A 27,044-nucleotide genomic window follows, 5' to 3' on the forward strand; every position below is an offset into this window, starting at 1 on the left:
CCCCTCCACTCTTGCCACTTTGGCCTCCCAGTGCGTCCCGCTGCTCTCCCGGAGAGCCCAGGGCTTTCTCCCAGGCTTTTCGCAAGACCCTTCGGCACGGCCGGGGCTGCCGGGGCGGCGATGGGCTGGGCAGGGAGGGGCGGCCGGGGGGCAGGGGCAGTCCCGAGGGTGCCTGGGTCTGCGCCCCTCGCCCTGCCTGTCCCGGGCCGGCGAAGGGGGTGACGGCGGCGGCGGGAACGGTCCGGTGCTGACACCTGCTGGGGCCGCGGCACATGGCAGGGCGGGCGGGGGGGGGCACCCCCGGCGAGCAGCGGGACCGCGGGTGGGACTGGGGTGTGCGGGGCAGCGGCGGGGACTGTCGCATCCCGTCCCCCACCCCCCCAGCCCCCACGGTGCCAGCCTGCCTGCACGGGCAAAGCCCGGCAGCTGCCCCTGGGAGCCCCCCAAACCCATCCCGGGCTCGGCTGGGGGTTTCTGTGCCCTGCACCCTGCAGCACCAGCTCCCCCAAAACTCTTCTTGCTGCCCAGTGGGCAAGGGCAACAGCTCGGCCCCCACCTCCCAGCCAGCTCATGGGGTCTCCCAGACACCTGCAGCCCCCGGAGCCCTGTCCCTGGGAGAAGGGCCGGGTTGGGATGAGCCAGGTCTGGGGGTGACATCAAGCTCTCCCGAAGCCCCAGGGATGCTGGTGTCCAGGGGCAGGCAGCGCCCAGGGTACCAGCATCCTGCAGGCAGGAGCAAAGCGCCTGCCGCCTGCAGCCGCTGCCCAAGGCTTGATCCCAGCCTTGATGCTTTCGAGGACAGGAGCGCGGTGACGGAGGGCCAAGGCGGTGGCAGACGGTCTGAGTCACTGCAGTGACGGAGAATCATCCGTTTCCATGCTCAGAAGTTGGTAGCTATTTATTGCACTTGAACACCAAGAATAAAACTGACACTCGCCCTCCCTCCCGCACCCACCCCGCGCCCGGTCCCCCCGCCGCCCACCCCAAATATTCAGCAGTGATCATTCTGTTCACAGCCACAGGTTCCAAAAAAACAAAGGAAAAGGAAACAAAATCAATCCCTCCCCCCGCATCAAGCGCCCGCTGAATCCAACACGGTCACACTGCTCGACAGTTCGAGTGCACTTACAAAAAGATAAGAGAAAGGCTTCAGCTGCAACCATACGGACTGACAGACACGAGGGGACAGGCAGCTACCCCTCCTCGGGGCCTGTTTTTTTGTTACGTGACAAAGCTTGGTATACTCTTAATTACAATATATTTTTTGCAATCATCTTAAATAAATATTTCCATAGAGATTTCCTGTATGTATATATATATTTTTTTATATATATAATATATAAGAGAGAGAGATATCTCATTTTTTTCTTAAACCACTGTTAACATATTTTCCCTGCTTGTCCAAAAAAATGTTACAAAAGCCCTAAAATTGTGCAACAGTTAGAAAAAAGGGACAACAACCCAAAGAAGGAAGGAGCTGCTCAACATAGCCCCCTCCACCGCCCCCTCTCCCACTCTCTGTCGACCTGTGGGTGGGAAGGACATTCAGCCGAGTGGCAGGGAACCGGTAGGCGGCCTTTGGGGGATGGATGGCAGAGGGGCCACCAGCCCCCCTCTGATGTTCCCACAGCCTGTTCACATCTGGGTTTCCCTGCCTGGTATGGATGAGCTGGGATCTGCACCTTTGGAAATGGGTAACAAACAGTGAGGTCTCTACCCTGCTATCAGGAGGACGGTGGTTGCATCAAGAGAGCGGTGTACACCATGAGATGTGTCCTGGCGGTGGGGAAGAAGGGTTAGCTCGGCTCCTGGGATGATCAGAGGAGACGGTTATGGGATCTTCTGCTGACAGACACCTCTTGGATGTGGGGCTATATGTGGCTGCTCTCTCAAACACGGCACTGCTGTTTGCTGCTCCTCCCCAGTGATCCTGCCATGGGCTGCAGAGCAGACCATGAGCTCAGAGTGCGGGCAGATGGCTGCTGCTGCCTGCTCCAACCTCTGGGGCTCCATGGGGGCATCAACTCATGGAGGGCAAAGGGAGGGGAGGCAGGTTTGGGGTCAGACGGCGGTTCCGTGCCTGACAGATGGGGCATTTACTCGGGATGGGGAAAGACAGCTCTCTCGGCTGTGCCTGGCCAGGGTAAGGAGAGGAGCACCCGCTCCTCCAGCAAAGAGCAGAGGCCCAGGAGTGGCCTCTTCTTCTTCCAGAGCGGCCGCACCAGCAAGACCTGAGAAATGGTGATGTTGCAGCTGGACCTGGACCCTGGCAGCCAGGAAGGGAAAACAGGCAATTCCCAAGCCCACCCGTGGAGCTGGGAGCCTGAGACCACCACAGCAAGTGCTTCCACTCGGATATCCCCTGTGGTCTGTGAGAGGTGGAAGAGATGATCAGTTTGGAGGACTTCTGAGTTTGGTTTGACTCTGATGGCCGGGCAACCAGGTGGGTCGGGCTGTGTCTGTACTAGGAAATGAAACATGCCACAGCCTGATGGGGACAGGAGGTCCATGGTGGTGAACTCCATCCCAACAAGGTGGCCTCGTCCATATTGCTTATTGGGAACATGCCCTGGACCTTGTCATCCCCAGAACCATGGTGGGATTGTTGGGGTGATGCCAGTTAGTACGTGTGAGGGACAGTGCCAACAGCTTAAAAGTACAGATGTAAGGGCAGCGTCCCTGGCTCTGTGAGCCAAGGAAGGATGGTGGCAGTTGGTGATTTTTTTTTTTTTTTTTTAGTTTTCCTGCAAGTTTAGGAGAAATCAGGAAATGTGAAGGAAGACAGAGACAGAAGCTGTTCACCACAGCTACTAAAAGAAAGGGTGGTGGTTTGTCAGTGCTTGCTCAGAGATGCTGTGGGGATGCAAGAACCTGCTCTGGAGAAGCAGGGTGAGGTGGGGAAGAGAAACGAGGCAGAACAGACCCCTAAAGTGCAGGTGCTTAATGTTGCCAACATGGGCAGGTTGGGAAGTTGGGTCTTCCTTGGTCAGGCTTCAGCTTGACTGGAAGACTAGAAAGAAGTTGAAACCCCAGACTCTGCTTCCCTTGGAAAGGATCAGGAGCATTTTAGGTGTTGCAAGGACATCCAGCTGCCTCCAAAGGAACCTGTCCCTGGAGAGATGACAGTAGGGAAGCCCCAAAGAGGAGAAACCACCTCCAAGAAGACAGCTCAAAGCCTCCCTGGAAACCAAGATGTTCCTCCCTAGCAGTGACTGCCCAAAGTGGGCTCTCAGTGAAAAGAGATTGTATCTACCCCAGCACCTCACCCGTCATCCCCGGCAAACCCCACCACACCCCCTGTCCCAGTCCTTTCTCCAGCAGCAGCTGCTGGAGCAGCTTCACCCGCACAGCCCACCCGAGGCCCACAGCTATCGGCAGCTCCAAAACCAGGCTGAAATGACACCTGCACTACAGCCCCCATGCAGAGCCCTGCCGTGACCTCGTCCTTCCTCATCCATCTCGTACCAATCCCCAAAAATACTCCTGACACCCAGAGAGCCTGTGCATCAGGAGGTGGATAAGACACTCACCATGGCTGGCTTCAGAGCCAGCTCTGGAGAGGGAGAGAGAGAACTATGAAAGAGTTCAGTCCTTCCTTTAAAAATGAAAAAAACTTCAGCACTACACAACTGCAGGAAAAAAAAAAAACAGATCTGTAAAAACACCCACACTCTACCTTAAAAGCTAATCCTCTCCCTGCATGGATTTCCCTGCTTTGGGGCCATCTCCTGCAAGCCAATGCAGCTCCACAGTCAAACACCACAGGTCTGCCAAGGGCATGGGGACGTACATTTGCACCCGTGGAGAACCTGTGTGATTTGCCCCCAAAAAGGCATCTCCTACACACATCGCCAGCAAGCAACTATCACACCGCTGGCACACACTGAAACACCTCTCAGGGCCTGTTCATGCCCCAACAGTTTGGATTTCTACCCCTCCATCCAGTGGGAAAATATTTTTGCAGTCTGCAAGGATGTGGCTGCGTTTTGCGCAGCAGCCGTCCCTGCCTTGACAGAGAGCAAAGCATTCAAAACCACAGAAAAGGCAAAATACACACTCAGAATTTACATGGAGAAAACATTTCCTTTTTTTTTTTTTCTTTTTTTTTTCCCTTTTTTTTTATGTCCAAAACAAGCGGGTTTTTGTTCATGTCTTTGTTTTTCAACACACGCACCGTCTAGAAAGTTAAACGCCATGCAGATGAAGAGAGTGCAGCTAGAAAGTCCCCCGGGGCAGCAGCGCTGCAGGAGTCTCACATCAACGAGCAAAGAGGTTCCAGTAGGAAAAAAGAGAACAAGAAATGGAAGAATTGCCGGAAAAACACCCACCCTCGGACCTCTACCTGACGGCAAAGAGGTGAGACCAAAATTCCCCTTCCCGGCCATGTCTTCTGTCCTGAAAGCCACGTCCCGGTGGCTCCCCAAGAGCCGCCGCCTGGGTTTGCCCTGCAGGAAGATCCATGGGGTGCAGGAAGGTGCCCCGGGGAAGGGGGTGCCCCTGGAGGTGGGTGCCCCGGGGACGTGGGTGCCTTCGCCCGCCCAGTGCTGTGGGACGGGATGGGACGAGCCGCCGCGGCGTGGGGTGGGGTCTGGCAGCTGCAGGACCCGTGGTAGGAGCATCGTGGCGGCGCAACCCCTCACCAAGTGTAAACGCAACGAAAAACAGCAACCCCCGAAAATCCCCCCACCCTCCCTGCCCTAAACAGTTGACTGTTTCTAGTTATTACATAAAGATCCATTTCAGCAAATACTCAAAATCAAGTTACGAAATACACGGTAGGTTGTTTTCTTTTCCCTATAAAAAGGCATGCGCGCAAAGTAGAAGACAGCTAAAGGCTTGTTTGTTTTCTTCGAAGCACGATCAGATTCTGCAGAGTTTTGTTACTTTATAAAGCTTGCATTCCTCATCGTCGCTGGAAGGAGTCGTGTGGGCGATGGAGGTTTGCGCCCCGAATTGGTGGCCAGCTTGGTCGACCCCGTCCCAGCCTGGGAGCCGGGCGCGGGGGGAGCGCCGGGTGCTGCATTGGAGGGGCAGGGGTGGGTGCTTCGGCGGGGCTGGGTGCTGGAGTAAAGGATCCAGGCTGGGTGGTGGGTGGGGAGGAGGGCGCAGGAGTGATGCTACCGCCATGGCATGGCTGGGAGAGCCCCGGCTCCCGGCTGTGCCGACACGGTGCTGGGAAGCAGTTGCCTTTCTCCTCCTCTCTTCTCCCAGCTTCGCCGGTCCCTGCTCCGAGGGGAGAAGGGAGGAAGGAGGGAGAGCATCCCTCTCAGCACGGCAGCCGCTCGGAGCCAGGGCACAAGCCTACTCGCCCTCCTGGGAAGGAGCCAGCCTACAATCCTGGGAAGGGAAAATAAACAGATAGCCTTTACTCACCCGTCCAAACACTGCCCTCCTCGCCCAGGGGCGCGCGGAAGCTGGACTTTGCAAAGGGTTTAAACTGCGGTTCCCCGGCTGAGGCTGCCGGGAAGTGGGAGCTCAGGTCAGGAGCCATGGTGGCAGATGGGGACCTCCATAGCAGCAAAGCAAAATCCACCGGTGCACAGGGAGGGTGCGGCACAGAGCAGCTCAAAACTGCCTCCCTGCCCTCCTCTTCCTTGGGGGGCTCCCAGCAGAGGTTGGGATGGAGGCGGATGACGAGTCCGAGACCAATTCAGGAGACGTGCCAGGTGGTGGGGGGTCCCAGCAACTCCATGCAGCCGAGGAGGGAGGCCTTTACCCCGGCACGCATCATCTCGCCGGCCAGATGCTCAGGTTTAGGTTCATGGTTTCTCTTTTCTTGGTTCATGCAGAGGAAGGGGGCCCAGTGCCCCGGCCCCGGTGGGGTAGGGGGGTTCGATGGGATGCTTGCGCGGCACCGGCAGGGCCGTTGCGTGTGTGCGGTGAGAAGCGAGGGGTTATTCCAGCAGGAACCAAGCAGCAGAGCCAACAGCCAAAGTCCCGTAGGTGAAGATGTCGGAGGAGGTCTCCACTTGGTAGTCAGTCAGTGACAAACCCCACACGGGCAGGACCGCGCTTCAGCTGCAAAACACAAACCGGGCAGAGTTTTCTTTGACCATCGCTTTGGCAGAGCATCCCTCTCCCCACTGCCATCTCATGGCCGTCGGCCACCTCCTCCCCACTGCAGATCCTCAGGGCAGGATCCCACCCGCTTCGCAGCCTCAACGCCACAAGGAGCCCACACCATCCCCTCCACGCCCCCCCCGTGCCCCATCCCCGGAGCCTCACAGGGCTTACTGCGGTAGGACGGAGGGGGCGCCGGATCTGTGGAAGTGGACGATTTGCCATTTGCCATCCCGGCGGTGCCAGATGCGGCTCTCCTCGGACTGGGCGGTGCGAGGGATCCCTCCCGCGTCCACGTACTGCGTGATGCGGATGTAGGCAATGCAGGCGGACTCGTCTCCCATCAGGTGGATGTGGGGGTTCAGGATCGTCGTGTGCACGGGCTTGCTGTTCCGGGACCACACTGGAGAGGGGACAAATACAGGCAGCTTTAGGCAGGGGGAGGAGTTTGGGTGGCTCTTGCCCAAGGCGGCAGCAATGTGGGAAGGGGAGATGCTTGAGTTAAGCTCTCTGCTTGGAGGGGCTGAGTAAATGCTGCACGGGTGGGTTCAGGATGGGTCCACGTAGAAAACAGCTAACCAAACAACTCCTCTGCGTACAGCCCGGTCCCAGTTGACCTAGCAGGCTTGATTCACCTCCTGCTGGGATCTTCCAGATCAGCCAGAGGTGTTCCCAAAGCCACCCTTACCCTCCTCTCTCCAGCAAGCTGATGGAGGTCGAGACACAGCTGGGCCCATGGGAGGTGGGAAGGGTCCCTCAGGAGGCAAGGGGGCTGCTTACGGTTTTCGAAGTAGAATCGGTGGAAATCCAGGCCTTCCACGAGGTTGCCCAGAGCCTCGGGCTCGAAGGCAGTCATCCCAGGGTCACACATCTTCCTGGGGAGGCGGGAAGGGGAGAGAAAAGGGAGAGGTAATCTCACTGCTTCTGGCGTGAGAGCCTGCAAAACCCAAACGGCTCGTGCTCAGGATGACTCCCCCTCAGTCTGAGACCAAGGAGCCTCTGCACCAGTGAGCAATTCAAGCAGAAGTCTGGCCTCTTCCCTGCACTCTGCGTGAAGCCCACCCCACCCCACCTCCAGCCCACCGACTGCAGCCAGGACCCCAGCGAGGCAGGGTGAATTCTCCATTGGTCACCATCTCCAATTAAACCTCCCAAAACACTGCCGTCTTCTTTGTAAGAAAGAAAAACAGCAGGGAAAAACTCATATTCTCTGCTCTGTATCAAAATACCCCTGCTGCGATTCTCTGAGGCAGGGATGAAGACCTGCACTCTCTCAGAAATCACTAATTAAATAGGCCTTGGACACAGAAGAAGTGTACTCTGAGGAGCATCAGCTCAGCGAGTAGAAAGCAGTTACGCTTCCAAGCAGCCTGTGGCAATCTGGGTATAATGGATACCATGGATGCAATGTTCCTTCTTCCACCATAAATCACGTTTACAGTTATTTGTCTTTCTGCAAACCAGAAAATGGGCTCATCCATGACAATGACACCAGAGAGATGTGGTCAGCTTAGTGTGAAAGAAGCACCAGGTTTGGAAAATTATGTCCCCTGCTTCTCTTGGACGGTCTCCATGCCCCACCACCACGTCAACCTGGTCACCCTGCCCTGGGCAGCAGTAAAACCTCCTGGGCTGTGGTGTCACGGTGAGAGCACCCGCTCCGGGAGGCTGAGCCCCCGGCCTGGCCCAAACCCACGCTGGGCACACTCACGTGTAGGACTCAAAGTCGCCGTTGCTTATTGCTTCGATCAGCTGCTCTGTGACTTTAATGATTTCTTGCTTCCGTACTGTTGGTTTACAGAGAAAAAGAAAATAAAAGGAGAAAACAAACCAAAAGTGCTGGCGTTGCAATATCGGTGAGGTATCTTTTTCTCATTAGAAACAGACGACAGGACATTGGGGGCCATTGGAAACTGTCCAGGGGAAAAGCAGGAGAGGGACTTGGGAGAGAGATGTGGGGAAGGGCTCTTCATCCCTGGAGAGGAAAGACCTCCAAAGTCAGGGCAAAACTGAAACCCCCTGTATTTTCCTAAAGAGCAAAAGGGTTAATCACTGAGTGGTGAGCTGCTCTTGGCCCAAAAAGGTGGCACAGGCTGGTCTTGGCTGCAAAGCCTTGCCAAGCCAGGACTTTCTACCCCGTGAACTCGGAGCAGGGGCCAGCCAGGGCAGGCTGGACCAAGGATGCTCTCACCTCCCTCTGAGACAAGAGGAGAGGGTCTCAGCTGGGTGGGAGGATGGGTGGGTGATGTGGCCATCCACCCCGGGAGACACAAGGAGGGACCCCATGAAGGGCACGGCACCATGCAGCTGCTGCTGGGGACCCCAGGCGCTGCTGGCTCAGCTGGGAAGGGACCAGGCTGCGAGAGCGGGTTTGGCTCCCCGGGATGCAGGAGGAGCTGCCAGAGGTAACCCTGGGCTTATTAACGAGGCTCTGCTTCAAATGCAAATCGGCGTCATGCTTGACTTAATTTTTTTTTGTACCATGGCTAATGAAAGGAGAGGGAGCTCGTTCAGAAAGGAGGAGAGGGACCGCCATCACTTCCCAAGCGCCACCTGCCTCTGTGTCTGCTCTTGGGGAGCCGTTCCCCAGGAGGACAAACGTCCCATTAACTCTTATGTCAGGCCAAAGTCCATCTTGCTTTGTGCTGGGATCGCTTCATTGAGAGACTTTACAAATTAGCACCGACAAATTATTCCCTGGGTTATTCTTAGAAAGCTGGCCCTGGCAGGTGGGAGACAGGGATTTCCCCTGGAGGCTTTTCCCAAAGTGCCATTTATTTTGGAGGAGCGGGCGGCCAGGCTGCTGTCCCTGCAGATTTCTGCCATTTCCATGCCTGCTTGCAGGGAACATCCCTGGTTTTGGGACCCCCCCTACTCGCCAGCAGTGCCCCAACTGCTCGTGGTGGTGACTCAGCAGTGAAGCCACCTGTGGCATTTCATCCCTAAGGAATGAAAGCCACTTCTGAAGGGCCCCGAGGCAGCTCGATGGTCGTGGGTTTTGCTGTAGCCAATATCTCATTAGGGTGGCCAGACTAATGACCTCGGGGCACCCCTCCAAAACAGCCTGCCCACCCTCCCGGGTACCCCCACCGGTACCTTTGGTGTCTTCGTCCTCAATGGTGGTGTTGGTGCTCTCCGATGATTCCTGAGCAAAGAACAGAAAGGAGAGACGGGACGGTGAGAGGGGTCTTCATCCCGTGCCAGGCAGAGCTCGTGTGTTTGACAGCCCCCCGAGTCCGACCCCACAGCGCTCGACTGTGCCAACGGACAGAAACCAAGGAAAACGCCAGCAGGTCCAACCCGTCCTCAACCACAGCTCTAGGGCAGCGCTGGCAGAGCCCTCCCTGACCCTCCACTCCTTGTAGCCAAGGGCACAAGAGCTGGGCTGTGGAGGGTCTCGTAGGAACGGCGCTGCCTTTCCTACCGACACCTGTGGGGACAGAGACGGGGGCAGGTCCGGGGTGGGTTGGTGGGTTCCTAGGAGCGTTGCCGGAGGGGCAGGGAGAGGGGCTGTGCAGGGGTGGAAGACACCATGTTGACTGTACGATAAAGAGAGAGATGTACAAATTAACAGCGAGGAGGAGCTGGGATGAGAAAGAGGGGACTGTGCAGGAGTGAGAGAGACCACACTGACCGCAGAGTAGGGAGAGAAATGTACAATAAAACAGAGTGCTTCCAAGACCCACATGGACCACCGAAGGCTGAGACACAGCTCTTTCAAGAAACAGCTGAGCACTACACAGATTTGGGGGGGAGGGGGGTACTGACCCCCCGTCTCTCTCCAGGAGCCCCATCAAGGCGACTCTGCTAGCGGAGCTAGAGCAATAGCTCTGCTAGCTCTTCCCAGCAGAGCCTTGCTTATGTATTACCCATAATACCCCGATGTAGGTTGGCAAGGTGTCCCATGACCATACAGTCCCCGCAGAGGCATGGAAGGTGTTTCTCCAAGGCTCCTTGGACCGATGCAGCCTGCAGACCTGAGTCAGGAGAACTGGGAGAAACGGCATGAGAACCCATCAGCAAGAACCAGGGCTGGCTTCCCACCAGCTGGTGGCCAGCAAGTGCCTGCACCAACCCTGTTAATGGGGTTTGTGGGTGATACGGCTTTGAGGATGTTCCCTCCAACCCCGGTGTCCCTTCTTCCCTACCCCGAGGTAACTTCCAAAAATGGGGGAAGCTGGAACATGTAGATAGGCCCAGCAATATCAGCATTGAGGAAGACGAAGGACACTCACCATTAACTGAACGCTGGAACTGGACTTTCTTTTCTGGAAAAACAAGGAGAAGAGATGGAACAGGAAGAGACACAGAGTGAGAAAGGCAGAGAGCGGCACGTGAGAGGCAGCAGCTCCTGAGCCACCCTTCGTGGTCCTCGTGGAGGGGCAAACGAAAGGCGCGGGGGGCAACCTGGTGCTCCTGTAGCAACATGCCGCTGGCTGCGGTGCTGGTGGTGCCATGCCAGCTCCCTCCCCGCGTTCCTGCTGGCACCTTTCTCTCCTGACCTGCCACAATCTCTGGTGTTGCTCATCCCAAGGACCTGGCTAGTCCAAAAGGGAGTCCCCTAGGAGTCAATGACCACTCTGGTGGCTTTGTGACCAGGTCAGCAAGCTCACAGGAACAGGAGTGGGACGCTGAAAAGCTAAGGCAGCTCCACCACCTGTACAGCCCTGCGCCCACTGTGAGTGCCGTACTGAGGTTTACAGACTGGAGCTGTTCTGGGTGCATCTGCCCATGTTGCTGACTAGTATGGAGACGCTCAGTTAGCTTTGGACCTAGACCAGTACTAAGCTGGCTGGTTTCAAGCCAGCATGGCTATTGCCACTCGACCCCACAAGGCAGACACACCGTGTGGGAAGCTGTCCTGAGCACAGCTCCAGTGCTTTAAATCAGGACAAGTCTCCTCCAAGGAGAAGACCTTGCGCATGCACAAATTTATCTCCATCCTTGATCACTACCGCTAGGCTTTAAGGCTTTTGGGTTGGGTGACCCCATAGCCACGTTTCTGCCTGCAATCCCAAACTACTTCTGGACTCTCCTTCCTTGCTGTGCTCTGCTCCTCGTCTCCATCTTTAATCTAGCCAGAAGACAGGGGGACGTGCAGGCTGGCCTCATGCCCTTTCTCCACCTCCAGCTCCCAGGGGATGAATCACAGCGGGTGACAGGGAACACCAGTGTGCAGGAGTCAGAAGCTGCAGTGCCAAATAACAGTGTGTTTTACCAGCATATTTAACAAGGCACTGGCTCTGCCTGCCCTATAGAGGGAAAAGCAGCGCACACAGTGCAAATCTCTTGGAAAAGTCCATGGAGCGACCCGTTAGGGTGCGTGGGTGGGCTGCAGTGTAAAAACTGCTGATATCCATTCCCCCTCATTGCTCCTTTCATATCCTAACTGCCTCCCACCAGCATCGTCACTGAGTTTCCCCCTCTGCCTGTGCAGCTCTCCCCTCCCTCCCTAGGTCCTACGTTAATCCTCGCCCCTCCTTCACCGAAACAACAGATGTCCTAAAGGGCAGAGCGAGCTGTGGTATTTCGGAAGGAACCTCATGGGAAACGGAGCCGCCAGAGTTGGGCTGTCTGCAGGAGGGGCTGACAGCTTCTGCTACCCAAGGACACGAGACGGGGCAGTAAACTGCAGAAATTTCAGACGCAACAGAATGCAACACAAAGCAGTGACCGCGTCGAGTCTGGACATACAGTAACAGGATGCAACACGGGGCAGTGAGCTCATTAATTTAGGACGGGACAGGATGTGACATGGGGCAGTGATTTCATTAGTTTACAATGTGACAAGATGTGACACTACACAGGGCAGTGAAGGTATCATAGCTGCTGGGACCAGAAGACCTCCCACAGACCCCAGAGCAGGGCTCGAGGGGGATTTTTGGTCCTGTGAATGCTTTTAGTAGGGGAGGAACCTCCTGGGGAGGGTGAGTTTCGAGCCCTCTGAGCCTGGGCTAGCACCACCCCAGTGCTGAAGGGCTGTGCGGGCAGGCTGGAGGGCAGCACCAGCTACCTGCTGCCCACCTGCGTAGCTTTGGGCAGGAACGGCAGGGGTGGCTGCCTGGGACCTGCCTGCTCTCATGAGGATGGTCAGTCCGGCAGGCTTCTCCAAATGGGGACACAACTCTTCCGACAATGAATCACACCACCTGGCCTGACTTACAGCCCTGCTCTGAGCAGGCAGGACCGTTCCCTTCCCACCTTCCCACCCGCCCAAGGCAGGTTTCCAGGTTCCTGCCTCGCTTTTCCAGCAAGATGGAAAGAAATGAACGTTACCCAGCGATGCCCTGACATCTGCCAGCTGCCCACGGTGGGCTTCGCCTGGAGCACCCAGCCTCCCTGTGCCCCCGTGAGTGGGTTAGGCTGTGAGTCTCCCCAGGCTGAGCATGGGAATGAGAGGTGGGATTGGTAATGCTGAAGGTGGCCAACACAAGCAACCTGTTGGGAATGAGTTTGCCTCTACTTTGTCTTCTCCTCCTCTACCTTCCTGGCCATCTAGCCAGGCTGTCTCACCTCCACTTGTCAGAAAGGGGGCAATAAAAAAGCAAACTCTTTCTCCAGAGCTTGTACACCCTCTTGAGCAGAGTGTTGGCTGGTAGACTGCACTCAGGATGAAGCCTCACTCGCTGCTCCCCGCTCACCGGTGAGGGGCTGAGGACAGGGGATGCAAACCAGCCTCTCTGATCCCGCTCTGAAACCAGACCCTCCTTGCTGAGTTTCAGTGATGGGCCAGAAGGCTGTTTACCCAAACTAGCTGTTTTGCTACAACAGCAAGTGCCCCTCTTCCCAGGATAACGTCTGCCCTCAAAGCTACTCTGAAGTCCAAGAGGGAGCATCATTAGCAAGTTGGGCTGGCAAATGGACTTCTACCACCATACCATCCAGGCAATGCTAGAGATGAAATTCAAGACTGTCCCTTTCTGCTGGAAAATTAGATTCAGGACCGTGCCTGATGAAGTCTCTCCATCCACCAATCTCTCCTTTTACAGCTTAAAAACGCATCTCCTGATTGCTCTCACCTGTGCTCCAGCAACTCGTACCAAGTCAGCTCTACCTGTGGTGTCACTTCTCAGGTGACTCCCAGAAGCAGCCGGGACCTCAGAGCAGCAGAGGACAGGCCAGCAGTGGCTGGCAGATGGGTTGCTGAGACTCCCATGGGACCTGTCCCCTCTGTGCCAGCACTATTGTCCAAATCTAGCAATCCTGTCCTGGAAGCCACATGATATCCTGACACCACGGCCCAAAGCAATGGGGCCCCATTGCTCTCATAGCAATGCAGGCCATCAGCTTCATGTTGCAGAATAACACTGCATGGCCCGGTTTGAAGGGTCCTGCATGGTCTCAAGCCTTGCAGGCTTGTCCTGTCCCAGCTGCCAGGTCTGGAAGGAGTGGGAGAAAGACAAGCCATCCCTAGACCTCTGGTTCCATTGAACATTTGGACTGAGGAGGGAAGAAGCCAGCTGAGGGCTCGGCTCTTCCAAAACCCTGCGCCCCTCACAGCCCCACAGCTGGGTCCCTACGAAAGGGCCAGAGGAAGGAGAGCAGCCGTGCTGCAGTCAGGCTCCCAAAGCTCTGCCTGACACCTTGCACCCCTGCCCTGCGATGGGAGATGTGATCACGCCAGCTCTCCCCCGCTGAGTGAGAGCTTGTATTCATGAAGGGAACAGGTAAGGAGAGAAAGACCCTCACATGGACCATTCCTTCCTGCAGGAGGAGTTTGTCAGAGCTCACTAACCACCACATCTCTGTATCATCAGAAGCAGCTGCTCAGCAGCAGGATTTTGCTGCCTCCAGGAGCCACCTTGTCCTGGAGAAGAGCTGTGGCCCCACCTCAGAGGAGCAGGTGAACCTGAGGGCTCTGCAGCCCAAGAAACAAGGTCCGCCAAGCACCGGCTTGTTTTTAGAGCATCACCAAGCCATTTGCTCTGTCAAGCATCACCAAGTTCCTTTGCTCTGTTTGCCATTGGGCACAGGGGGCCAGCAGCGCTGCCAAGAGGGTTAAAGGCACCCATGTGCCACCCAGCAGCACACCAGCCCTTGGGGACGGGATGGGACAGGAGCTGGGGGGCAAGCCCAGCCCCACCAGCCGCAGCGGGATGCATGCTGGGGCGAGCAGGAGATGCAGCCGCCCATCTCACCAGACGGCTGCTACCAGGCTGAAGCCGTGGCTCCAGGCTGCAAAGCTGCCTCCCCCTGTCCCCTGTCCCCTCTCCTGGTCCAGCCTCTGCCTCTCCCCCTCCCTGGGGGCAGCAAGGGGCGAGCGCATTTTGCAGGCAATGAAACAGCAGCAAATTCCCCCCGCGCACCCCTCCAGCACCAGCCCGCTCCCCTCGCTCGCCACACTGCAAAGACTCCTGTTCACTGCCTGTCCTGGCAGGAGCCGAGCCGGTGGCGCAGGGAGACACCGGGACAGCCGGGCCAACAGCTGCCCTTTAAAGCGCGGGGTGTCGTGGGGACCGCCGGCACAGCACGGAGACCCCCACCGCCGCCCCAGCAGCAGAGGGGCAGGCGGGAGAGGGCGGCAGGGACAGGGCTTACCTTCACGCCGTCATTCTTCTTGTTGCCACCGCTTTTGCCTCCTGGAGAGAGGAGGAAGGAGGTTAGGAGAGCCAGGCAGGGCACCAAGACCAGGAGGCCAAGGATCAGCAGCATGGTGCCAGGTGGCAGAGCGGCAGGACCCCGCGGGACCAGCCAGTGGGTTTCGTCCTCTCTCCAGCAACCCCTGGTGCAGCCCCCGGGAGCTCAGGGGCGACCTTGCCGGCAGGGTCCCGTCCTACCCCAGTGGCTCTTGGCCAGGGGCATGACCCGTCTCCTAGCGTCACGCCGAGTCCTCGGGGTGGCTTGGAGGGGGCCGGCGGGGCCGTCCGGCGGCAGGCGGGCTCCGGCCGGGGGGTGCTGGTGACCGAGCGTGGCGCAGCGCGGTGGAATGGGCTGCCCGCCTGCCGTCCTCTAATTTTAGCCCCATGCTGCCGGGATCATGTGCTGCCAGCCCGCCGGCCCAACAGCTGCAGCCCACATTTTGACAATGATGAAAAGCAGACGCCTTCCCTGGTGCCCACCTACCGCTGCCGGCATTGCCGCAGCCCCCCGGGCTGTGCAAGCCACCCCGCTCCCCCTGCACCCCCGGAGCAGGGTGGGATCGATGGGGCTCAGCCCCCCACGGAACCCCATCACCCGCCGGCCCCGCCGTGCTCCTGGGCAGGGGGGACCGGCGAGCCCCTGGGCTGTGTGTGGGACGGGCAGCACTACAAGAGATGCTTTTGAATTTCATGCCCTCCGATGCTTTGTGTCTGCCGCGTCTCCCGGCGCGGGGCCTGACACCGGATCCCCCCAGCTGTTGGACTCCTCCAGCCCCGCCGCACGCTGCCCACAAGTGCTAAATGTGTCAGCACGATCCCCCCACGACAAATGCAGATACCAACCCTGGCCACGGCCCTCTCCCCCGGCACCTGGCTGGGCCAGCAGCCCCCGTCTCCCCTCTGCCCACCTGCTACACCTGACTCCTGGGGCACCTCGCAAAGCACCCCGAAACACCCGTCTAACACCAAACAGCTGTGTCCTGGTTTCGGCTGGGATAGAGTTAAATTTCTTCCTAGTAGCTGGTACAGTGCTGTGGTTTGGGTTTAGTATGAGAATAATGTTGATAACACACCGATGTTTTAGTTGTTGCTGAGCAGTGCTTACACTAGTCAAGGACTTTTCAGCTTCTCGTGCTCTGCCAGCGGGAAGCTGGGAGGGGGCACAGCCGGGGCAGCTGACCCAAACTGGCCAAAGGGCTATTCCATACCATGGGACGTCATGCCCAGTATATAAACTGGGGGAAAGCTGGCCGGGGGGCGGTGACCGCTGCTCGGGGACTGGCTGGGCATCAGTTGGTGGGTGGTGAGCAATTGCATTGTGCATCACTTATTTTGTATATTCTTTTTTCATTTTTTTTTTTTTTTGCCCTTCCTTTTCTGTCCTATTAAACTGCTTTTATCTCAACCCATGAATTTTACTTTTTTTTTCCCCTATTCTCTCCCCCATCCCACGGGGGGTGGGGGAGTGAGCGAATGGCTGTGCGGTGTTTAGCTGCCTGCCGGGTTAAACCACAACAAGCTGTCACCAGCCCACTCAGCCAGTGTGCCGGGCTCGGCTGGCTTGTCCCACCTCTGCCAGGGCCATCCCCAGTGCTGGGGAGGGCTGGAGGTGACAGCGAGCGGATGAGCTCTGCAGTCACCGGGCTCCTTTTTGGTTCCATGTCTGGGAATTGCCGGGACCCGTTGATCCCCGCCTCTGAAATCCCAACTGCATGGCTTGCTCCAAGGCAGCAGGGTGTCCCCAGAGGGGACAGCTCTCAGCAAGGGCACGGGGGCAGGGGGGCTTGTGGCTGCACCGAGACCTCTCCTGGTGCACAGGCGGGGCTGCCGCGCTCTGTCCCTGCTCCTGTGTCTCCATGCAGCCCTCGGGATGTAGGGAGGCAGGAGGAGAGCGGGGGGCCCTGCAGGATCAGCGCCCTCCTGCCCAGGGAGGGACCCGAGGGACCCTGCTGCTATCTGGCTGCAGTGGCGCCCGGGGACCTTTCCGACACTGTCCCAGTGCAGAGGATGCTCCCCCCAAGCCACAAATACCTCCAGGACACAAAACAAGCTGCCTTGAGCCCTGGCTGCCCCCAGCACCTGCACCCCCACCCTGGCACAAGCTAGATGGGTGGGCGGATGCAAACCCCAAAAACCTAAACCTCTGGGGACTGCCATGCCTCAGCCAGACACCTTTTCTCTTGCATCCTAAGGCAGCAGCCAGCCTGGAGGTACCAGGTGACCTGACCTGGACCACCACCCCATGCCATGCATCCCCAGAGGCACCAGGCTGCAACCTCAGACCCCCTGTGACACCCGAGGCAAAGCCAGCTCTCCAGGGACCCTATGGGTTTGCCCTGCGCGCCCTGTAAGACAAGGAGATGAGCCCCAGAGACGGCACCTACCGGAGAAGTTCCTGGTGGCCAGCATGGTGGTGAGGATGGCTCCCTGAAAGACACAGAAGGCAGAAGGAAAGGGTGTGCTGGGCCCCGGCCCCCCACACCCCTGCCGCTCCCCCCAGCCCTGGGGGAGGAAAGCCCTGCGCATCACCTGTCCCTCGGCCACCTCGCTGGAAGGAAATTGGCCCACGGGGCTGATATTCTCCTCCTGTCATCAAAAGCAGCCCTCAGTACCCAACTCCATATCCCCAGCGCAAGGGCGTTGGGTTGCATTCTCCGAAACTGCTTTCCCTCCAAGATTAAAGGGATATTAAATATCCCTGGGGCACATTTCGGTCTCGCTTTACCCTGCCCTAGATGTAGCACGACTCCGCTGACCAGGGCCAGCAGCTGGCAGGGAGGGGAGCCACCGGGAGCGGAACCGGATTTAATTGCAATTAAAGCTGTGCCAGCTACGAGCAGCAGGGCAGGAATTTTTCATGGGAGCCACACAAAGATCACCACCACAAAATAACATTCATAAAAATGTTTCCTCTTTTCCAGCTGACTCTACTAACTAGTTGCTCAGCGTATAATGAGATTACTTTGGACTAATTGCTTACAGTAATGGATTACTATTTTGAAGTGTATGCCTGAACTAATTTGATTACTTGTCTAACTGAAAAGTAATAATAGGTTATAGCCAGTTTCTTTTCTTGATAATCTTGTTAGTAGCCTGCAGCTGTACTGCTCTGTGCCACATCACGTTCAGGCCTGGAGCGCTGATGGCTCTGACAGCGCTGTGTCTCCGGCTCTAGAGGAGGCATTGCGATTTCCAGAGCCCGTTCCCAGCACCGTGCTGCCGGCTGGGGCTGAGCAGCACCCAGGAGATGGGTGCTTCAGGGAGGTGCTCCAGCTCGACGGCGAAGCCTGGGGAGATGGTGATTTCAGAGGGCGTACAGGCTGTGGCACATGGCAGCATCCAAGAAGGGAAAGCCTGCGGGGCTGCTGGTGTGGGCAACCAAGCCAGAGCTTTTTGCCTGTCTATGGATGACTTTGTTCCTTGGCTGCAACGTGGTTTGGTTATCAGGCAAAGGGGTCTCACTGTGCCTCTCAGATCCATGTCCTGCCACAAAGAGGAGCTTTCTTTACACTGATTCCAAGGGGAAAGTCCTCGCCTCAGTGTCCCGGACAGCTGTGTGACTCAGTGCTTTCCTTCACCATGGCTTTCCTCTAAGCACTTGGGAACCCCCGACAGATGCAGCCACCAGTCCACTTGGCCTCTTTTCCCTTCTTCACAACGGGGATCCCCAAATGCCCATCAGCCCTATACCGCTGACCCAGAGACACCACCCTGTCCTTTCCCACTCAGGGAACAAACTCCCCAATGACCTTATCATGCATTTTGCAGCCAGCTTGGAGACTATGAGAGTTACCTTCAGCTTCCTCCGGGCATTGAACTTCTTCAGACAATCCACCGTCTCCTGCCTGTGCATGCATGACGCCACGGTGGCACGGTGCTGGGAGGAGAGAGACCCGGCTCAGAGCAGGCGCCGAGGGGGAAGGGGCTCCCCCGGCCCCACTCTCACACGCCCGTACACGTGTGCGGTCTCCCGCGGCTGAGGCACAGGCCAGAGCTGCCTGCAGCAGCAGCATCAGCATCAGCATCAGCTAAAACTTTAATAGGCAGCGGGAGATCAAAGCTCTGGAGTCAGCAGGATCTGCTCTGGCGGTGGGGGGGTTTGCAGGGAGAGCTGGCTGCCCCCTGAGTTAACCCCTCGACTGACCGGCCAGGTTTAGGAGCGTGCTCAGGGTTTGCACGTGGTATGGGGTCCCAGGGTTAAGCCCGTGGACTCCTCCTGCCTTTAGGAGCTGATTCAGAGTGAGAACCAGCAGCCAGAGCAGCGGGGTGCAGCGAGGGCTGGGGAGGGATTGCTGCTGGGGTGTATGGATGGATAAACACGAGCCTGCTCCCACCCTCCCCAAGGAAAGGCTCCCCCAGCGCTGCATGACACCAAGAAACCAGCCTGTCCCCACCAGGGCTGGGAATGTGCCTGTCCCTCCCATCAGCAGCTCCCCTGGGACACACTGTTTGCATTCACACTCCAGGCTTTTCTCTGCTGTAAAGCCCCGGGGAAAAGGCTGCTCTGAGAGCACTGGGGGGAACCATGCCAGGAAAACATCTTCCCAGGATGGAGAAAAGAGTCGGACAGCACGTTTGTTAACATGTGCTCCCCAGTGAGATGTTCCCCCCTGTGAACTCCCACATCTCTGGACCTTCGACCCCAACCGGTGAGTGCCACCAAACTCACCGATATCCAGGGGTGCTTCAGAGCCTCCGCTGCCGTGATGCGCTTGGACGGGTTTATGGTCAACATCTTGTTGATGAGATCTTTCGCTTCAGGAGTGACCGTGTCCCACTCAGGGGAAGGGAACTGCCAAAGCAAAGGGACCGGGGTGAGAGGTGGCAGGGAGCAACGGAAGGAGCAGAAGCCCTTTTGCATTTGGGTTGGTTCTCCTGCAACCCTTTGCTCCTGCCCATGGGACAGGTTGGAGAGACAGTAGCAACTGGAAAGAGCTGCCAGCTGGAAAACTGGAGAGCAAGGGTGGATGGAGAAAGGTGGAAGGCCCAGGACAAGACCTATCTGTCCGGCAAAGTGGACCTGAAACGTGCTAGTGTGTGCACCTGGGCACGGCAGCTTGGCCAACCCTCTGTGACCAGAGCAGAGGAAAGAAACTTGCTCCTGTCTGTCTGAATTTGTCCTGGTTGCTCTTCTGGAGCAGCAGCCTGCAACACAGGGACAGCAGGGAAGAGGGGAAACAGTGAAAGGGGGGGAGCAAGACAAACCCACTCACATCATAAGCCCCAGCCTTGATCTGCTGGTAGAGTCGGTGCTGGTCTTCATCCCAAAAGGGCGGGTACCCGACCAGCAGGATGTAGAGGATGACGCCTGCCCGGGAGAGGAGATGTGAGATCAGTAAGAGAGAGTTCATTGCTGGAGGTATGAACAGACCCAGCCTGGGGACTGGCCCAACTCAAGCAGAGAAATTGAGAAATTAGGGAAACAGGAGGATTTGCTCCCCGATTAAAAAGCAAAAGGCTCGCTGATGGCTCCAGCTCCACGCTGACGTGCTCAGCGGCTGGGGAAATACATGGCTCTGGCAGCCACCATGCACAGCCTCGAGCCAGGTGCCCCATGAGGGCTGGGCGATGCCTCCTCCCCATCGCTGGTGGAAGAAGGCTCCCCTCTGGCTGCAGCTACGTGGAGGCATTGCCTGAATCCAAGGGCACCGCAGGGCAAAAGAGCCGGCATCTCCCCTGCCTGGGGGCTTTGGGTGCATAGCGAGGAGGTTGATCCTTCAGAGAAGGGTGCCACTGGACTGGGAAAGAGGGTGCCGCTCTGGGGACAGCCCAGGGTAACGTGCCACCTCTTGGGTAAACCCTCCACCTTGACCTCCCCAAGACATGTCTAGCAACTGCAACTTGGGACAAGCTGGATCAACAGCCTGCCTCATCCCATGCAGCCCAGCCCAGCCTGCTCCCGGCATTTCATCCCCAGTCTGACTTACCGCAAGCCCACAGGTCCACGGCTTTGCCATAGGGATCCTTCCGGAGCACCTCGGGGGAGAGGTATCCCGGGGTGCCAGCGAAACCTGGGACAGACAGCCCGTCATGCACCACTGGCAGGTAGCCCCCATCCCGCACAGCTTGCCTGGTGCCCGACCAGCTGCTGCGAGAGCCGAGAGCCCTGGCACACGCCGAGCCGGAGGGACGGGCACCCTCCCTCCAGAAACCTCCGTGTCTCCCGAGAGCAGAGCAAACAGCAACAGCCAACAACAGCAGACAAACCCCAGGATGGTGCAGAAGGCTGGGGTGCTCTGGCATGCACCTCCAGCACTTGGACGAGGCTTTCCTTCCCCGGGTCTGCCCCTGCCACCAGCTTGTCCAGCTCACCAGGACATCTCGGTGACTCACCGAGTCCCTGTGGAGCTGTTTGCCTGTGCCCTGGATCAATACCGGGCTGTTTCCAGGGGCACAGCTGGAGCCATCGAACTCCTCCTCACCCACCATGCCTCCCAGGCTGTGCTGCCGGGGCACTCCCATAGCCCAGGGTTCAGGTTCTGGGGATGCGTGTCCCTCCTGGAGCCCCCCCTGACCAAACACACCAACGAGAGCTAGAGTACGCCCCGCCTTGGGCCAGTCCTACTCACCAAACCACGCTTGCTGGTCCCCCTCCACCTCGATGGCAAGGCCAAAGTCAGCCAGCTTGACGGCGGCACCCTTCAGCTTGGATGCCAGCAGCAGGTTCTCAGGCTGCGGGAGGAGACAGGGGTTGGAGAGGAGTGAAACCCCACCGGGGGCTCTGCTGTTGCGGGGGAGCTTCCCAGCACAGCACGGAGGAAGGTCAGGGCTCTGGATGTGCTACCCGATCTGTTTGTCCTGCTGTGTGTCGCGATGTCCGTGGATCTTTAGAGGACCATGGACTACAAGGACCCCCCTACGCCCTCTCCCTTGTGCTGTTTCACCCTGGAGCTGGTCTGCTCTGTGGCTTTCCAGAAGCCCTACATGGTGTTCCTCCCTGCTGTGTTTCAGCTGCCCTGGAGGACCTTGGGCATTGCTCCACAGGGTTTTGCATCACAGGTGGGGTCCCCACATCCTCCCACAGGCCCTTCCCCTGCAGCTCCTACCTTCAGATCCCGGTGGACCACCCCCATCTGGTGGCAGTGCAGGACAGCCTCCAGGATCTGCTGAATGCAGTGGCTGTGGGAGAAAGAAGAAAGCTCACAGAAGTGTCCAGCGAGGCAGAGTTTACTTAGACACTTCTACTTGGCTGCATTTCATCCCTGCTGCCCCTCTCCCCATCGTGCTTCCCACCAGCAGCCCTGCAGCACAGCTCAGCGTCCCCCTCCACCGAAAGCCACCCACCCGTGGAGAGCAGCCGTAACCCAGTAAGACCCACCAGAGCTGCTGGACACCCAACTGCGGTGAGCAGGAGCATGGGGGCTACGGCAGAGCCCATGGGGTCCCCAGAGAAGCAACACCGGGGAGCTGGGGTCAGCGGGGTTCCCCAAGCTGGCAGGGAGGAGCTTCCTCCTTCTGGCTGGAGTCACAATGCCAGCCCAGATTTGGTCTGCAAACCCAGGCAAAGCAGAGGTGCTTCTCAGATGTAGAGCTAACCTTCGCTTCGGCCCCATTTCCCCGGCCTCCTCTAACATGGGTGGCTCTTGCTGCATCTGTTTGCTTTATATCTAGTTCATTAAACCCCAGCTCTGCTGCATGCGTGAGAAAGGAAGGGAAAAAGACTGAGGCGATGATCACTTCTGCTCCAGAACAGCTGTGTTCAAGGCAGAAGGTCTTTATTTACATGTATTTTATTTTATTTGTATGACACTAATAAGTGGATGGGTTGTAAGTGGATTCAGTGTGGGCAGCCCATTAAATGAGCTTTCTGCCGAGAAATAAGGGATATTTCCATGCAGACAGAGGTAGCGTAGAGCTTACCACCCCCTTGGACACTTGTACAGGCTATGCTTATCCTGAGGGCAAAGCCAAGAGGCACAGTGATATCTGGAGACTGGAGAGGGCCAAATCATGTCCCCTCAATAAAATGAGGCTGATGCTGTCCCCTGGCCGAGCTGCAAGGACCAAAAGGGTGGCTGAAATGGTACCCAGCTCCCTGCCTCTGCAGCAGGGTACCTGGAAAGTGCCAGTGGGAGCGTGGGAGGGAGCGGAGCTCCAGCACACCCTCACACTCAGCCTGTCTTGACTGCTCCTCCTTAGTGCTCTCAAGTGGTAAATGCCAGAGAAACGCTTGCAAACGACTGTAATGCAGCTGCAAGGGGAAAGGGTGAGGACTGCTGGGTGTCTGTGCTATCACGCTCCGATGCTGGGCTTCCTCCCTGCCAGCTTGGGGAACCCCGCTGTCCCCGCTCCTTTGCGGGGAGGCCAGGTGCGGGCTGTGCCATCAGCCCGGGGAAGGAGGATGCTGCGAGCGATGGCTAACAGGTGCCTGGTTCGAGGGGGGGGACCAGCCCTGCGGTAACACATGCACTTCTTGGCACAGAAGCTGAGTGAGTAAAACAGAGCTTTTTCTTTTTTTTTTTGCACTACACATCTGGTTCATGAGTACGAGCTGCAGAGCAGCTGTAAAACACCTCCCAGCATGGAAGGAGCTTATGCTGCAGAAAGCCAGACACATCGGACCCTGGGAGGGAGCAGTTTGCAGGAGAAAAGGACAACTGCTACCCCCTCCGTGGCCCGGCGTGTGTCCATGCTCACCTGGCATCCGCTTCGCTGTAGTACTCCCTTGCCACAATGTCCTCAAAGAGCTCCCCGCCGGTGACCCTGCGAGAAAACGGGGGGAGTCACGCTCGGCCATGTCAGCCCAGCACGCAAGGGAGCTGGATTGATTTACAGCACGCTCAGCCCTGGCAGCCCCCCCCCCCTCAAAATGCCGCTGCACCGTGCACGGGGGGAGCGTGGGGGGTGCAGGGCAGGGACCTGCCCTCTGCCCGGCTTGGGGGACCCAAGCTTGGTTTAAACCCTGCCCAAGAAAGGCTTGGGTGAGGTGGAGGACAGGGGAAAGCTCGGGGCGGGGGGGCTGCGGGGGTGCAGGGCGCATCGCCCTGGGGTGGAAGCATGCAGCTGCCGGTGGATTAAGAGATGCATTTAACTGTTACTCACAGGTCAAATATCAGGTAGTGGTGGCCCTCTTCGGAGATGCTGTCGTGGAGCCTCACTGCAGCAGAGACAGAAGGGTTAATGGGGTACGCCTGGGTCCCACCCCGCTCCCCGGGAACGCCTTTGCTCCCCTTTGGGCACAAGCAGGAGCTGGAGGAGGGCAGAGCGGGGCTATTCCTCTTCCCTCCTCCTCTTGCTATTGCCGCTGGCTGGGTTGGGGGGGGGTCCCCGCTCAACAGGGGACCCCAGCCACGGCCCCAGCCCCGGGCAGCAGTGCAAGGCTCAAAGGTCATGTCCAAATCAGGGACTGCCCGGGGCTGGTGCCTGGCCGAGGTCCCGAGCAGCTGCTGGGCTATCTTGGGCACTGGGCAGGCTGCAGGCACGGGTGCCCCCAGCCCTCTGCCCCATCAGGAGAGGTGCCCGGGCGCAGGGAGAGCTCAGCCAGGGCGCTGGGCTGCCAGCCCTGGCACCGACGGGGATTTTTTTATTTTCTGCTCATGATCTTCCTTTTCTCCTTGGGAGGTCTCAAGTCGGGGATATCCAGGAATCACCATGGGATGAGATTCCTTCGGAGAAAGCGCTCTCCCCGTCTCCTCCCGCTGGGCTGGCATCTCGCCCCGCTCATCGCGCCGAGAGGCACCCTCTCCCCTCAGGCACGTCTTGCCAGGTGCAGCCGGGTGCAAACCTGCCACCCCGCAGCTGGGCTCTGGTTATTCAGGCTTAGATCCCTGCTCACAGCTCAGCAGGCAGATGGGCAGCGAGGGGAAAGGCACAGAAACAGGCAGGATGTATAAATAGAGACTGGTCCAGCATCCTCTGCCCCCACCTCACATTTTGTTCTGATTTCCTTGAGGCTGTAAATATTTAACCCTTCCTCTCTGCTCAGTTGGTTTCAGCCCGATACGACTTTCAACATCTTTGAGATCTTTGGAAACCAGGGAGGAAAAGGAAACATTCAGGCGAATGATTTTGTGGGAATTTTTGCTCCTAGCCCATTTCACCGCAGCTAAGTCAGCTGAGCCCTGCATGGAAACACCTTCCAGACTCGAGTCTGAGCCTGGGGAGATAACAAGCCCCGCCACCGAGTACAGACACTGCGCTGCATCGCTCTTATCTCCCAGGCCAGCAAACGCCAAACACTGCTTTGCTAGTCCTACCCCTCCCTCCAGGCTCAGTGGGCAGATGCAGCCACTGCTGTGAGAAGCTGCCAGCGGCATCGCCTCACCCTGGCCAGGGCAAGGGGCAGAGGACGTCTGCTGAGCCGGACGGCATCTTTCCTCCTGGTCTCTCCTACGGTCTTGACTATGGACACAATTTTCTCATCTTATTCCCTGGTTATCCTTCCCCACTGCCCGTCTCCGCAGACATCCCCTGTGCTCTGACACCTGTGTCTGCTCCCTCTTTTTCTCCAACACATAATCCCAGTTTTTCTGCCTTCCTCTGCTGCAAGAAACACATTTCCTCCCGTTTCATCTCACCCAAGAGGGGTTGGGGGTATTGCACCTGGGATCCCGCAGAAGCCAAAGTGTTCAAAGGAGGATTAGGCAAGTTCGGTGCAGACAGGGCCAGCCTAACTATAAGCAGATGGTCCGGATACGTCCCCTGCTTGGGGAAGTCCCAATGCCTGTGGCTGCCAGGAGCCAAGAAGGTATAAGAAGGAGCAGCCACTCTAAATACAGGCTGATCCTACAAGTATCTGTTACTGGTCAAAGTCAGAAAGAGCCACGCCAGCCAAACCGCCCCAGCTCAGTGCCAAGAGCCAAGGCAGGAGCAGGACACAGCTTTGGGACTGAGAGTCAGAAGACGACGCGTACCCGGAGTTAAAACTCCAGCACTGGGCGTAGCCAAAGTTTCCCCAACAAAGCAAGACTTCCCTGCAAGGACACGCAGCTTTGGGAAACGGTAGTTTTCCCTAATACATCGCCCTGTCCCGTGGATGTGCTGCAAGGTCGTGGGGACCCGGACCTGCCCTCCACCGCCTGTGCACGGCTTTCTATGCAAGCCTCTCCTCCCGGCACGGTGCAAAGCACAGGTTGGTTCCTCCAGGATCACAGCCGCAGCACGGCATTCCCACGGGAGACGGAGGGACCCACCTCGCTGCAGGGCACGAGTGAGGGGCCAGCAAAGCCCCTCGGCAGCTGGGGTGCTTCTCGCAGGGAGGGATGGAGAGGGGTTTTCTGCCTCGCCTTCCCCATGCCCCTGGCAGCAGTGGCTCCTCTTCCTCTCGTTAGGGCTGGTCTGCAGCGGCACAGCTCGTTCCAGCTCCTGGGTGGGTAATTAGCCAGCTTGTGCTGCATGGCAGGGAAGCTGTGAGCCCAAGTTTCCAGGCAGCAGGAGCGGTGGGGGGGTGAGGGTGTGGGGTGGGGGGTGGGGAAGAGCCTCCTGGGTATAAATAGCATGGAGATTGGGCTAGTTAGGATCTCATGCCGTTAACCCCTTCCAGCCCTGTGCAGCAGGGTTGCTCGAAGCCTGCCATCTCTGCAGGTCACGGCCAAACAGCGAGGTGTGGTACAGGGGTGGGGGAGAAGGCACAGGGGGGCTGAACCACACGACAAGGTGTTTCTGTCCCCAGAGACCCCGCCAGCCCCATGGGCAGGTGATGAAGAGTAAAGGGAGGAAGACAGTGGTAGGGAAAAATGGGCCAGGCTGGGAGCCCGGCGAGCTCTGGCTGCATGGCCCAACTACCGTCCTGCAAGTCCTCCTGGGGTGGATTCCTCTGTTTTCAGCATTTCTTGCTATTCACGCACTTTACAGCGTGTTTCCTTCGGGTCTTAGCAATCCCCACGTGTATTTTGGTGCAGAGGAAAGGCCCCGGCTGCTGCTCTGACGGGGACAGGCTGAACTCCCCACCAGGACCCCAGCAGGGCAGCTCCTGTGCGGGGCATTGGTCCTGCCGGAGCAGAGGCAGGGGGAAAGACGGTGACCGGATCCTGCGGGGTCCGGCACCCCGGCGATGCAGGGGAGACCTGCCACGCAGCCGTGTGCCTGAGACAGATGGAAGCTGACAGGCTTTTTCCGAACTGAAATATTTATGGGGCGGGAGCGGCATGGCTGGTCCCAGCAGCCCTGGGTCCGGCTCCCTGGATCTGCTGCAGCAGTTCCTGGGGAAGGACGGATCCAGGCCAGCCGGAGCAGCGAGGGGGCCAGGGAGGAGCTCAGCCAAAGGGGAAACCTCCCAGCTCCCGGCTGTGGGATGCGAGGGCTGCAGAGCTCCCGTCCTACCCCCAAATGCTTTCCCAAAAGCTGCAGGATCCCACCGGGGTCGGCACATCCCGGGGTGGAGCGGAAGGGAGAGGGGGTTCATCCCCGCTCCTGCTGCTGGACCATCCCCAGGGACCGACAGCTTGCATCAGCATCACTCTCAAG

The 27,044-nt window shown here is 58.0% G+C and overlaps 1 protein-coding gene across 4 annotated transcripts in view; it reads right to left on the reverse strand.

Moving 5' to 3' along the window:
- Positions 1–871: 871 nt before the first annotated feature.
- The window catches only part of CAMK2A (calcium/calmodulin dependent protein kinase II alpha), a 37,550-nt gene continuing 11,377 nt past the window's right edge, over positions 872–27,044 (reverse strand). Inside the window, exons 4-19 of one of the 4 annotated variants that reach the window (XM_076350161.1) lie at positions 23,682–23,736; positions 23,277–23,342; positions 21,686–21,758; positions 21,209–21,311; positions 20,567–20,650; positions 19,853–19,947; positions 19,309–19,431; positions 18,433–18,516; positions 17,024–17,066; positions 14,599–14,639; positions 10,296–10,328; positions 9,157–9,205; positions 7,772–7,847; positions 6,841–6,935; positions 6,235–6,463; positions 872–6,018 (exon numbers count right to left, since the gene is read on the reverse strand). In XM_076350161.1, coding sequence (XP_076206276.1) covers positions 6,015–6,018; positions 6,235–6,463; positions 6,841–6,935; positions 7,772–7,847; positions 9,157–9,205; positions 10,296–10,328; positions 14,599–14,639; positions 17,024–17,066; positions 18,433–18,516; positions 19,309–19,431; positions 19,853–19,947; positions 20,567–20,650; positions 21,209–21,311; positions 21,686–21,758; positions 23,277–23,342; positions 23,682–23,736 — 1,253 coding nt within the window. In that variant the 3' untranslated portion in view covers positions 872–6,014. Of the gene's footprint in view, positions 6,019–6,225; positions 6,464–6,840; positions 6,936–7,771; positions 7,848–9,156; positions 9,206–10,295; positions 10,329–14,598; positions 14,640–17,023; positions 17,067–18,432; positions 18,517–19,308; positions 19,432–19,852; positions 19,948–20,566; positions 20,651–21,208; positions 21,312–21,685; positions 21,759–23,276; positions 23,343–23,681; positions 23,737–27,044 lie in introns of all 4 variants that reach the window. The other 3 variants (XM_076350158.1, XM_076350159.1, XM_076350160.1) reach the window with 3 other exon arrangements.

Source organism: Aptenodytes patagonicus, chromosome 12, assembly GCF_965638725.1.
Source record: "Aptenodytes patagonicus chromosome 12, bAptPat1.pri.cur, whole genome shotgun sequence".
Classification (NCBI taxonomy): Eukaryota; Metazoa; Chordata; class Aves; order Sphenisciformes; family Spheniscidae; genus Aptenodytes; species Aptenodytes patagonicus.